This window comes from Equus asinus, chromosome 7 (assembly GCF_041296235.1).
Source record: "Equus asinus isolate D_3611 breed Donkey chromosome 7, EquAss-T2T_v2, whole genome shotgun sequence".
NCBI classification, from domain to species: Eukaryota; Metazoa; Chordata; class Mammalia; order Perissodactyla; family Equidae; genus Equus; species Equus asinus.
In genome coordinates this window covers 69664483-69677599 of record NC_091796.1, presented here as the reverse complement: position 1 = coordinate 69677599, position 13117 = coordinate 69664483, and the positions used below count along the sequence as shown (strand labels likewise).

General features: G+C 45.1%; 1 protein-coding gene across 10 annotated transcripts in view; it reads right to left on the bottom strand.

Annotated features, from left to right (window-relative positions):
- Positions 1–13117, bottom strand: part of DAAM1 (dishevelled associated activator of morphogenesis 1) — a 169741-nt gene that overhangs the window by 69060 nt on the left and 87564 nt on the right. For all 10 annotated transcript variants that reach the window (XM_070513705.1, XM_070513708.1, XM_014864288.3 and 7 more), the window contains one exon: positions 8196–8285. In XM_070513705.1, the coding sequence (XP_070369806.1) occupies positions 8196–8285 (90 nt within the window). The remainder of the gene's footprint in view (positions 1–8195; positions 8286–13117) is intronic.

Below are 13117 nucleotides of genomic sequence, written 5' to 3'. Positions count from 1 at the left end.
ATTTATCTTAGAAAAAAGAGTGTCACAAACACAAAACACTATAGTTTGGAACAAATATGAGGGACAAATGTAATTCAGGAAACTTGCAGGCAGAGCCCTCAATTGAAAGGCTTTTGGAGATAATCCACCCCAAGGGAGGTCCTTTCACTGGCAGTATCTCAAGCCTGAAACAGAGGATTCTACAGAACCAGAACGCAACACCCCAACAGAAGACCTTGCCAGAAGTTGTCCACAATATTTTAGATTCTTCACTTCTCCAAGCACCAAAGAAGACAGGTATGTTTGGGTTCATCCTATGGGCCAGTGTGCTTACTGCTTCTTCGTTAATGAAGCTGGGCACCTAGCGGGCGTCAACACTTATGAAAACAGGAACTGTGAGCTCAGGACCATTCCAGACACTACAAGGCAGGGGTGGTAGTAGACACAGCTGGAATGACAGAAGTGATAACACTAGGAGGAAAAAATATGCAAAGCTGGTATCACTGAACAAAGAGATTCCAGGGAGAGGAGGCAAATGACTACTCGTGAGCCAACCGCTCTTTATTAGAATACAACTTCAGTTCAAGAGCTGCCAGAGGCAGAGAGTCTGTGAATTTTGGACTCCAAATCTAAAATTTGGTGTTCTTTTTGATAGCACTGGCTTTTGTAATAAAAAGAAAAAGAAAATGGGTCACTAGCTTTGACAGTACACTACTTGGGGGGAAGAAGGGTAATGAGAAACAAGCCTTCAGCAGGTTTCTGGGCAGAAAACTGAGGAAATCTCATCAGGGCCGAGGTCGTTGTGTTTTCAGCCACTGCCTAAACTGATAAATGGTACTGAGAAACTCTGGGTGCTTTACAGATTCATCTTTGTTTTAATTCCCCCAGGGAAGAGTCAAAAAAAAAGAGAGAGAGGGTGAAAAGGGTCCCTGAACTAGACAAAGAAAAAATGCCAGGGTTGTCTTGGCAACATGAGTACTGGTTGCATTTTAAATAATATTTTTCCCCCTAATTTCAATAGAAATATGTGGTTGCTTTGTAACGTTCAAGCTGGCTAGGCTGAACGACATCCTTTTTTGCAGGTTTCCAGGTAGGGTGAGCCACAAGAGAGACTCTCCTGGGAGACGTGGAGGGAGGAAGTGAAGCGGCAGCCAGGTGTGCCTCTGCTCCACCTTCTCCTGATCCTCCTTCAGCTTCTCCCGGGCCAGGCATGTGTGTGTGTTGAGCTGCATGACTGACGGCTCAGGCTTCTGCAGGACACCGACATCAGATCAGAGGCAGCGAGAACTGACGCACGCTTCAGTCTGTCCCTGCGGGCTCCAGCTCTCCTTGCTTTCTCTCAGTTCATATCCACCTTCCCTCCCAATTCCCGGCTCCATGGACATGAAGCTCCAACATTAGATGTAAAGACCAGAGCTTTAAAGAGAGAGCCTAGCCAGCTTCCCTGATTATGTGAGGGACAATCTCTGTGCTCTGTGTGTGTGTCCCGCCAATAGTCCTGCTTCTCTGACTGAAAGCTGACTGATACAAAATATATTGTATGCATTTTTTTAAAAAGCCCAATTTTATTTTGACAACCAGGAAAAATATTCCAAGGTAGGAGGGATAACAATGAACTATGGAAAATTTAGGAAATATTTATATAAAGAGAAAAGTAAACCACCCACAATCCCACCAAACAACTGTTTCTGTCTGCCTACCTTTATATACACTTTATTGCAAACTTTTCATCAAAACTGATTACAGTTTTATATCTTTTTTAAACTATATCATTACATGCTGAGCAGTCTCCTACGTCATTAAAATTTCTTTAAAAACAGGGCTTTTCAATGGCTGCAAGATACTCTGTTACATTATGGTTGTGTACCATATTATAACCATCCTCCTTTAAGCTGTTTACAATCATTGGCTTTCAGAGACAATATTGCAAAAACACCCTCATGCAGAGTTCTTTGCCTGCATCTCTGATCACTTCCTTGGAATCAACTCCTAGAAGAGGAACGTTTCAGTCTCTGGACACATATTATCAAATGGTTTTGGTCACCATCTTCAGTCAATCAGCATCTCATACTTAGGCCAATGTTAGAAATCTTTACCAACCAATATAGCGCAGGCATCAATGATCAGGACCAATGCTGCAATGTGGGAGCAGCCTCCTGGAGTCCCCCGCTGTGCTGTGCCAGGAGCTGACCCTTGAGTGCCTGAATCACGGCGGAAGACTGGCGGGCCCTTGGGGGAAGGGTCAGGCTGTCAGGGCGGTTTTTATTGGGAGGATGGAGGCAGCTGCTCTTTACCAACTGGAAGTTGGCAATGTTTTGACAGATACTACAGTTTCACTGGGGAATACCCAGTGAACATCAGCCTGTGCTGGAGTTGCCACCTGACTTCCTCTTCTCCCGACTGAACAAACCTCAGTTATCTCAGTCTTCCCCCCAGTGTCTTCACTTTTCAAAAGTTTAAGCCTCTTTATGGATTTCCTAACAAGCCCTACAAATTGTTTAGTAAAGATCAGATTAGGCCAACAGTCTGAACTTGACCTTTTAAGCACTGGCAAAAGGGACACAGAACAAAGTGCAAATCCAGAGGGAAAGTGTACAGTGCATGTGAACACAGCTCAGCTGTTGAGAAAGGGGCCAGTTTCTAGAAGACGGGATGAAAGCATGACAACACCAGCTCTCCCACTGGTATAACCACTGGATGGGTCAGCACAGGGAAGGAACCGTCACCTCAGTCACACAAACTCCCCCAGAGCACGGGGGCTCCTTCCTCTGTGCTCCAGAGCCTGTCTGCTTACCCTATCATGAAGCTTATGACAAGATAGGGCAATTATTTGACTTTATCTGCTTCTGCTACCAGGACCATCCACTCCAGGAAGTTTGATTTACTCATTTAATCATCCTCAAAATATAGGCAAAAGTCCACCCCAGAGAAGGTACTCAGCATGTCAGGTGAGACACACCAACATGCCCTTCACCAGTCGCATTGCTTCATTGAGTGAAGTACTAGATACTCAAAGCTTATTGTTTCTCACTGTTTCAGTCTGGTACACAAATCCTCATCTCCCATACCCAGGGAATATGCAGACATAGCAGGGCGTTTCAGAGCCTGCAGCGCCCGGAGACACCCGCTGTCCTCCAGCTACCGTGCTGCCCTCATCTATTCTTTAGAGAAGCAGAATGAAAGGACCGCCAATCCTATTTCTAATCATTACAACTTCTGCCACTTGTTTAACCCCGTGGCACTTAGAGGCACAAATGACGACTGGAATCCATTATCAGGGTGAAATCTCAATGGCAGGAGACCAGACTGGGTACTTCTAAAGAAGTCTAGAAACTCAGATGCTGAAATCCAGTTCCACTGGCTCCCTCTCTCAAATCTTGACATCTAGCAAAGTGGGCCCCTGAAAACCCAAAGCTCACTCGACTGCACATTGAAACAACTACAGTAAAGAAAGAAGAGGACGTCTGACTTCTCTTCCCTCTCAGCTCTGCCAGGTCGAGTGCCCAGCCGTTGCTTCTCCTGTCAGTCTACCCATAGCAGCTTCTCAGGAGGACACTGGGAACAACTAGAGGACTAACCTGTCGCCTCACCTCCTCGTTTTCCAGCTGCTTTGTTTGAGAACTGTGTAGAAAACTGATGGTTCCTTTTGTCTTTAATGCCACTACGTTAGCATATGTTCCTTTAAATCCCTGTTTTCATCAAACCACTCCCTCCCTGCGCTCCAAACACAGGGGGCCTCCACTCTCAGGGAAGGGAAAGAACCGCATGCTGACGACCAGACACAACGCAGTTTTAATCTTTGTGTGTGTGGTGAAAGGAGGATTCCTTTTGTGGAGAGCGGTGGCAGAGTGATCCAATTAGGATACACAAAGCAAAGAAAGGGACTGAATGAAAAGTATCAGCTGAATTTTCAGCCACTTTTCCTAGATGTCTCCAAAGGTGCCCGGCACTGGATCAGGACTCTGCACAAGCCACGACAGCTGCAGCCAGCTAGGCAAGATGCTTGAATGATTTAATTCAGCCAGAGTTAAACACAACTCAGCAACAGAGTAAAATTCACCTTTCCCAAAGTAGACCTCAAAAGATACAGAAAAGTAAATTGAAGAATCCAGAGCCACGGACGTAAGCCTTGGCTTCAGAGATCAGAAATGGAAGCAGGGAAACTTAGGCGCAGCGGTCAAATCCTGATCTTTGCCTCCAACATCTGACGGCACTACAGCCAACAGTGTCAGCCCCATTCACTCACTGCGTGAACTCTGAAGCTCAGGGAGAAGGAAACAGTATTCTCTGGGTACTTATATGGACGGGTTAAGTGATACAACCAGCACAATTGCTCCGATGAAGAACTGCAATTAAGGAAGGCTTCTGCCCGTGCTGATAAGATGGCTGTCGCCATAATACAGCCTTTACACCGCTTCATTTTCTCCTCTCTGAAGACCAACTCCTTACTTTTCCCAGGGTTTAAAAATCATGTTAACAATAAGCAAATACAGCATGGCCAGATGCCTTTCGTGGTCAGATGGTTCATTGTTTAAAAAGCTTCAGTTTAAAATCCAAAAGATTGTTAACAGATGCAGTTTCTGGCTGGGGACTGGGAAAAACCTCACTTAAACAAAAGAGTATGTTGTGATTGGAACTAAAAAGGGAATTACCTTTAAAGATAAGAAGCACAAACATTTCCTATTTGAAAATACCCCCAGCCCCACCAACAAAACGTTTCTGTGGACCTTTCATGAAAGTTGAAAAATTTGACAGTGGATTGCTGCATACATGAAACCATGGCTGACCAACCAGTCTGGTCATTTTTACAGATTTGTCTGGACTTCCAGCATGGCCACAACATCCATCTCTTCTCTCCCTCAGATTACTCAATTAGGCAAAATTCCAATTAATTTCTTTCCAATTCTTTGAGTCCAGAAACACTTTTGCTGCTTTCATTTTGGCTCTGGAAATGAGTTTTCAACCAGAGACTTAGATAGAGAAGTTTGAGAAATGAACGCAGAGCTTGATAAGCAGACAGCCACTGCTGGCATTCAAAGTCACCGCTGGATGGAAAGAGCCACTTGGCTGAGAAAGGCCTGGCTCTGTCTTGAGTTCCCAGTCTCATTTGCCTCACGACTGCTGTGCGCTTTTCCACAGAAAGCCTGCTTGTCACCAACTCCTGCATCTGCTTCTGTGGGCTGTGCGGGCCCTTACGCTGCGGCTTCACTATGTGGGAGAATGCTGTAGTGCCCTGGGTTCTAATCTTGAAAAAAGGAAAATCTGAAGGAGCCATGGGTGTGTAGGTTTCCCTCGGGCTGAGAAATGCATATGGTTTGGCTTGCTGGTGACAAGTCTGATTTGAAAAGGCTACACAAGATAGGGTTCAAGGAAAATAATCTGCTCTTAGTATTAAGGATGGCCACCACGGGCTCCATTCTGAGAATGGGCAACCTGTTCCTTAGGAGATCACATTCTCTGAAGAGAAGTAAACAGCATGCTCCTTTCCTGTTTAGGTTTTTGTGTTCTCCTACTTATTGTATTATTTCCCAATTCATTACAGTGCCCAAAAAGGTCAGTTTCAGACCAAAGGCATAGTATGGTTTTAACAGTCTGAGAAGCTCTAATCAGACAACCTTTAGTCAAGCAATGCTACCATCCACTTTAAAATGAGGCAGATCGATAAGCCCATGGGATTCTCCAAAGAGCTAAAATGGTTTTCCCACTCAGCCACGCCACTGCTAAGTCACATAAGGAATCCCAGCTGCTGGAGTGAAGCAGAACTGCATTGCCACAGATCTGTGCGATCTGGCCAGGTACTAGCAGGAAGGGCCCATCCATCCAGAAATGGGATTCTGAGGCCAGTGGCCATATCCGTATCCATCCTCCCACAAAGAGCCAACCCCACCACGTGCACAGGAGACAAGGTTTGCAAGGGGATTTGATAGGCCTGGAAATTGAAAAACGAGCAGCAGCTGCGAGCCCGAGGTCACTGCTATCCTCCAGGGTTTGCCTTTTCTAATCTAAGGGGCAGTAGTTTCCATGATTAACTTTCAATTGCTGTCAAGGGTGTAATAAAATCTGGGAAAGAAGAAACTTTCCCCTCGGTAAGCTGCTCCCATTTTCCTGCCCTTTCCTTTCCTCCACTGCATATTCCCAATCCCACTTCACATTGTTTCCTAATTTTGAGAAAAAAATGTGCACTTGGATGAGCCAAAATAGACAATTTCCTCTGTGTGCACGGGCACTTGAGGACTTTTCTTTCTCAGCTCTGGGGCCCAGGTCTTTAAGACGGCTGCAGGAAAAGTTCCCTCGTTTTCAAAGACCGTATAATACCCCACTTTCAGAACTGGACACGTTTTAGCTTCATTTTAAAATTCTTTCCCAGAGTATTTTATCTGTTTCCTGAGCCAGGACAATCAGTTCAACAAAAGAGAGGTTTTCCAGTTAAGATGTGTACAAAGAGAAAGAGGAGAAGAGGACATATTCATTGTCAGACACTTCCTACTGGGTACTACTGGGTTAGCAACACTTAAGACTCCAACTTGGTCTGATCTGATAGCAATCGGCTCAGAAATCACACTCAGAGGTTACAGCTAGACACGTCTCTCAGCAAAGGCTCCTGGAACCGAACTCCACATATAGTTTCATCAATTATAACTGCTCAGGTGGAAAATTAAATGCACTTTAAATTTTTTGACAGTTCAGTATGACACTAACGTTAACTCAGTGGTTGACTCATCATACATTCATTTCAAAGTACCAGATGCTGGAGTTACAAAGATGAGTGAGACATGGCGCCTCATACCCAGAGGCATAAAGTCTGTTTGGAGAGGGGCCCATGCAGGCTCACCACTGGAGAGATGCTCCACGAAGGGGCCACAGCATTGACACAAGGCAGCATGCCAAGAGACAGCCATGTGGGCAAGTGGGGGCCCCAAATGCATGCTAGTCACCCAAGAAAAGGGTTCCCTGACTGATGCCATGTCTTGAAAAGACACTGGATTGCTATAGTTTGTTCCTGTGCTCTGAGGCCAAGAGTGAGTAATCGGATTGTCCACTGCCTGTCGAAGAGAGATGGTATTTCTCTTAGGTGCCAGCCCTGCCTTTCCCGCTTATCCCGTCTGAATTCAAGTACATAATGGAACACAAGCAAAGTGGCAAAAGATGGCCATGAACAGGATTGGTTCCAAAAATGGGATGGGAACAGTCTAAGAACTTGCCACAGGGTTTAAAAGATGGAGCGTGAACTGTATTGCAGGAGATACAGTCCACGGGGTGACACCTAGTGCTGTGGGTGCTAGGAACAGAGCCTTGGTGTTTCTGCTGCTCCTGATGTCCACTCTCTCCTATCCGAAGGTAACAGAACCCCCAGCTTTTAAGTGGGGGTGGCCGCGCAGAATAAAGGCTGCATTCCTTGCAGCAAGGTGTGGCCGTGTAGCTAACAGTGGGATGTGAGGGGAAGTCAGGTGTATAACTTCCAGACATGTCCCTAACAGTGGAGGGGGGGAGCACATTCGTGCCTTCTTTCCCTATCCTGCATCCTTAGTTTGGAATGTGAAATGGCTGGAGAACCACCTCGGATCACGAGGACAGGACCGCACCTTAGACATGGTGAAACGGAAAGTTGTTAGATGGTGGTCACAGAGGACTGTGACCCCACAACACTAATCCTAACCTACCTATATACAAACTCTTAAGAGCAGAAAAAAAACTTTGATCTTCATGTGGGCCAGCGTTACTTTGGGGCTCAGCTGCACAGGACTATAGGGCTGCGGAGCGTCCAATGAAGTGCTGAGAAAAACAACATCAGAGGTCAGCACTTTGCCGCACGTAGCACCAAGGCCACAAGGGGACACATCCAATCTGGTTCGTAGATTATAAAGAGCTGCCTGACTTCTGCTGGTGAAATGGGAGGGCAAAGGGAATCAAAAATGATAATTTTCCAGGGGCTGGCCTGGTTGCCTAGTGGTTAAGTTCGTGCACTCTGTTTCTGTGGCCCAAGATTCACAGGTTCAGATCCCAGGTGTGGACCTACACGCCACTCATCAAGCCATGCTGTGGAGGCATCCCACATATAAAACAGAGGAAGATGGGCACGGATATTAGCTCAGGGACAATCCTCCTCAAGCAAAAAGAGGAAGATTGGCAACAGATGTTAGCTCAGGGCCAATCTTCCTCACAAAAAAAAAAAGAGACGATTTTCCAGTTAACAATAAACATAATGAATATCTTACCTTTTTCTTGCTACAATATATCTGCCATTTTTTCTCAGCTGGAAGTGCAAACATGGCCTCCCTGTGTTTGTCTGTGAGGTCAAGTTCATCCTGAGAAGAAAAATAATAATTAGTATTTCATAGATTAAATGTTATTCCCATAGGGGAAGTTATCAGCATCATCAGGGAGAGACAAAACCACGAGCACGTATTTCAACGAACTGGGGAAAGAGCAAGAAGCGAACTTAAGGTGCATGTTACCACCACTCAGAAGGCACAGCCCGGCGAGAAGCAGGCCCTGCACCGAATGAAGCTTCAGGTAGGGGGCGGAGCACGGACAGAGCTATCCTGAGCACGGGGACTGCAGCAGAGGGCCCACTGAGCAGTAAAGGCCATCAGGCCTCTTGAGTTTGGAAGGATTAACTGCATTAGAGACAAGGCTTTGCTGGGGCCACCTCCACAAACACCGAATATCAGCCTGGGCCCTGAAGGCCCTGGACGCGATGAGAGGAGCGAGGGACAGACCCAAAGGCCGGGATGTGGTAACAGACTCAGTGAGTGTGGGGGACACCGACCAGCTTGGCTGAAGCACTAGGATTGTGCAATGAATCATCACGTTAAAGCTTTGAGAGGCAGGCAGTGACCAGTTTGTGGAAAGTCTTAGATGCCAGACTAAGGTGTTTATACTCTGGACAAAGGCACCAATGAGGTTCTGAGCAAGGGAGACATCTTCATCACCATGAACTCCACTAAGATTTACTCAGCACTTGATGTGCCAAGCATCATGCATTTTTGCATTTGGTTCTCAAAACAACCCTAAGAGTTCCACTCGTTATTACATCCTCGCTGTAATAATAACTCCTGTTGTAATACAGCTGGGGGAAATTTAGGCGTAAGATTGGGTAACTTGCTCAAGACCACACACCTGGCAAATGATGGGGCTGGGTTTTCAGCCCAGAGCTGTCTGACTGCAGAGCCCAGACTCACCCTCTCAGATCACTGTCTGGAAACATTAATTTACACTGGTACAACTTAGATTGGACACTAAGGGAAGGCAACTTACAAGCATCCATAACTAGTGATTAACAACAATGGGATAACGAATACAAAGTCCTTAGAGAAAAGTTCTTGGCATTTAATACCTCAATCTATGGTCAGTATTATTACTGGTATTGAGTGTTTGGTACACTTTTATCCCTACAGGGAAAGTGATTTAGTTGAGGGTGGCAGATTGGTGGATGTAAGACAGACATATAAAAGATGCTATGAATTAAGGCACAATAAGGTTTAGACCCCTGAGGAGCACAAACAAGCCCCCGTCTGAATACCTTCAGTGTTCATCTGCAATTCTGCCTCTCGTGGACACTGGCTTCGCATCTTAGCCTCCTACCTCCGTTTAGTCAGCAAGTCCTATTATCTCTTCCTTGAGAAGTTCATGATTTTCCTCTTGTTTCATTCCCAATGAAACCACCCAAACTTATGCCTGAACACCCTCTCCCTTGGCTTCTAGCAAGAGCCTCCACACTGTTCCTCCTCACCCTTCCAGCCCTTCCTACGGCACGGCCAGAATGCATTAAGGCGATGATTCTCAAACTTCAGTGTGCACCAGAATCAGCAGGAGGACGCCCTAAACCACGGAGTACCCAGCGTTTAGGATGGAGCAGGTGGGAGAAAGTGCAAGAATTTGCATTTCTAGGAAGTTTCCAAGTGTTGCTGATACTGCTGGTCCAGGGACCAAGCTTTAAAACCTTTGCCTTAAAAATAGAACACCTGTGCTGTTTTGCGCTCCCAGTTCAAAAAGCTTCATTAGTTCCACATTGCCTACAAAATTAACTATACGTTCCTCACTCTGCCTTTGAGGTCTTCCATTTATCACCCAACTGACTTTGCCAGGTGCGCTTCTGGTTATCCCCTTATGCCCTATCTTGTTAACACCTACACCTCCAGGGCCTGGCCACTCAGGGCCTGATACATGCTAGCTTCCCAGGGAAGTTCTTAATCCCATAAGCCCCTGCTTCCTCACCTCAAATCATGGGCATATCATTCCTCTTGCAGGGCTGCTGTGAAGATTAGTGACATCAACTAAGCATGCAGTAATGCCTGGCACAGGGAAGACAACTGTACTGTTGTCATTTCTCTCATTATTTAAACACAAATCAGGTGCTATTTTCTTTTAAGAAAAAGGTAAACAGTTAAGTCACTAAAACATACACCCATACACCCACACACTATTACACCCTAATCACATGAAACTAGTTAAGACTTTCAACAATGAACAACCAGGGAAGGAACTAAAGATATTTACAAAAAATTCTATTATGAGGGAACATGCTAAAATTTTGGCATGCAACTATTATACATGTGAAGCAATTATTTTTCTTCCTGTTTTAATTTCCTGTAAGTCACACCTGCTTTCACCTATTGATGAATGGGGAAAATAATGTGACATAAATCACTTCTCAACAATCAGGGTTTTTAGAGGGGAGAGGGGTCAGCTCAGTTATTCAAACAGCTCGATAACATGCTGAATAGTTTGGGGAAAAGGTCTGTGATTTGTGAGAGAGAACGGGGCTATTAATGTTGCATCCTTTAATACATTACAACACTGTGTTTTTGCTAACTGAGCGGAAGTGTTAAGAAATGTGTGAATCCTAAAACCTAGAAATTCACAGCAAAGGGTATGAATATCAACATATTTTGCTGTTAGGGATAGGAAACTTCTGCTTCTGCTGAGACACAGAAATGACCAATTTTGAATTGAGAGAACATAGTTGAAGCAGGCCGTAAGGGCAGATGGGTTCATGCAAGAATAGAATTTCCACAAAATAAAGAAATAAAAAATTGCTATAGGGTCTCTGGATGTAATTTCGGATTACAGTAAGAAAATGGGAGGAATAAATGGATACTGGTAATAGTGACAGTTAAAAATTATTGAGCACTTTCTGTGTGCTTGTTCTAATGTATTGTATGAATTAATTTAGTTTATCTTCACAACAATCCTATAAAGTGGATAATGTTACCCCATTTTCCAGGAAACTGAATCACAGATTAAACAGCTTGCTCAAGGTAATAAAGCTAGTAAATGCTGGAGGAGGAACTTGAGTCTAGGCTGTCTGGTTACAGAGCCCACGTTCAAAGGTGAAAGCGGGACACACCCCTCCGCCGCACTCACCGCCCACGAGGCCCAGGCCTGGCTCCCATGGGGTATGCAACCCTGGACAAGTGACTTAACCTCTGAACTTCCATTTCTTCACCTGGAAAGTGAGAATGATAATATATATCTGATCGCGTTCTCTCAAGGATTCATTCATGCAACCAAAAAATGTTTTTGATGTCTGTTAAATGCCAGGCATTATGTGAGGTGCGGGGTACAGAAAGACATCACAGAGCTCATATTCTCTGGTGGGCAGGAGAAGTCAAGTGAACCTGTGAACTGAGGATGGCCACACAGGAAGCCGAGCTCTGGGAGCCCCCTTGGTGTGGGGAAGGGCGGGGCGGGGAAGGCTTCCCGGGGCAGTGAAGTGAGAGCTGAGAGCTGCATGGGAATTCAATAGGTGAAAAGCACTGCAGCCAGTGAGCAGCAGCTTTGAAGGACAACATGAATTTTGGTCTTTCTCCCAAGAGCAAGCAGAGGTCACCGGCAGATTCTGAGCAAGGAGAGTGACATGGATTAAGTTAGATAATAACTGGGAGTGCCTAGGCACAATGCCCAGAGTGTAACAAGACCCCGACTCCTCCATTCCAAAAGTGCCTCTGCTCTGACTCATTCCATGTTAATAATGTGGCTGAACCAAGCATTCAAGACTCGAGACCATCACAGCCTCAGGGATCAATCAACACTCACTCGCTGTCATACCCATTCCAGGACCACAGCCAGATATTACAAAGACTACAGAGATGAATAACAGACCCTGATGTCACGGAACTTAAATCTAGTTAGGAAGATAAGATGATAGAAGACTTCAACAGTTCCCTTCCAAGATAAAGTCCAAATTCCTCAGCTGGTAGGTAGAGGCCCTTCATGATGTGGCCTTTGCCGACTTGGTCCCTCTCCCCTCCTCTTCCTCCACCAGCAGCCACTTTTTAGCACTTCTGATCACAAGCTGCCCACTTCTGAAACTTTTGCACATGCTGTTCCCTTTTCTCAGAGAGCCCTTCCCACCAGGTCTAAGGATCAATCCTATTCATCTAAGCTTTTACAAGGCATCAACTATTCCCTCCAGGCAGCCTATCCTGACTTTCCTGGAGTGGGCAGCTCCTCTGTGCTCCCTTGTCCTTAGGGCATTTAGCACATTGCTACTGTTATCTCATTGGCATGTCTGACTCCCATTCTGGAGTCCCAGAGTGCAGGAACTAAATTTTTCTATTCACCTTGCATTAATTGCCAAATTAATTTAATTATGTCCCCAAAGCAATATCTGACATAGCTGGATTGCCAAAAAAATAAATGAAAAAATAAGGTGGAGGAAGTTGGGGAAGCAGGGAGGGAGGGGGGAAGGAGGGAAGAAGACAGGGGATTATTGAAGGATATAGTGATGATCAACTCATTTCAAAGATTAAAACCCATTCTTTAAATGTACATAGAGTGAATGTACAGATCCAAGTACACAATGTTGAGTTTGGCAAAGGTATACCCTGAAGGGGTTGTAGCACTTTACTCTTCCATTAGCAATGTATGGTGGGTCCAATTACTCCACGTTCTCACCAACACTTGGTGCTGTCATTTTAATTTTAGCCATCTCGTTTACATGAAGTGGTATCTCAATGTAGTTTTCATTTGCATTTTCTCGACAACTGATGCTGAATATGCTTTTCCACATTTATTAGCCATTCATATGTGTCTTTTGTGAAGTATCTACTCAAATCTTTTGCCCATTTTTATTGAGTTGCCTGTCTTATTATTGAGTTAAAGACTTTTTTACATATTCTGGAAACATGGCCTT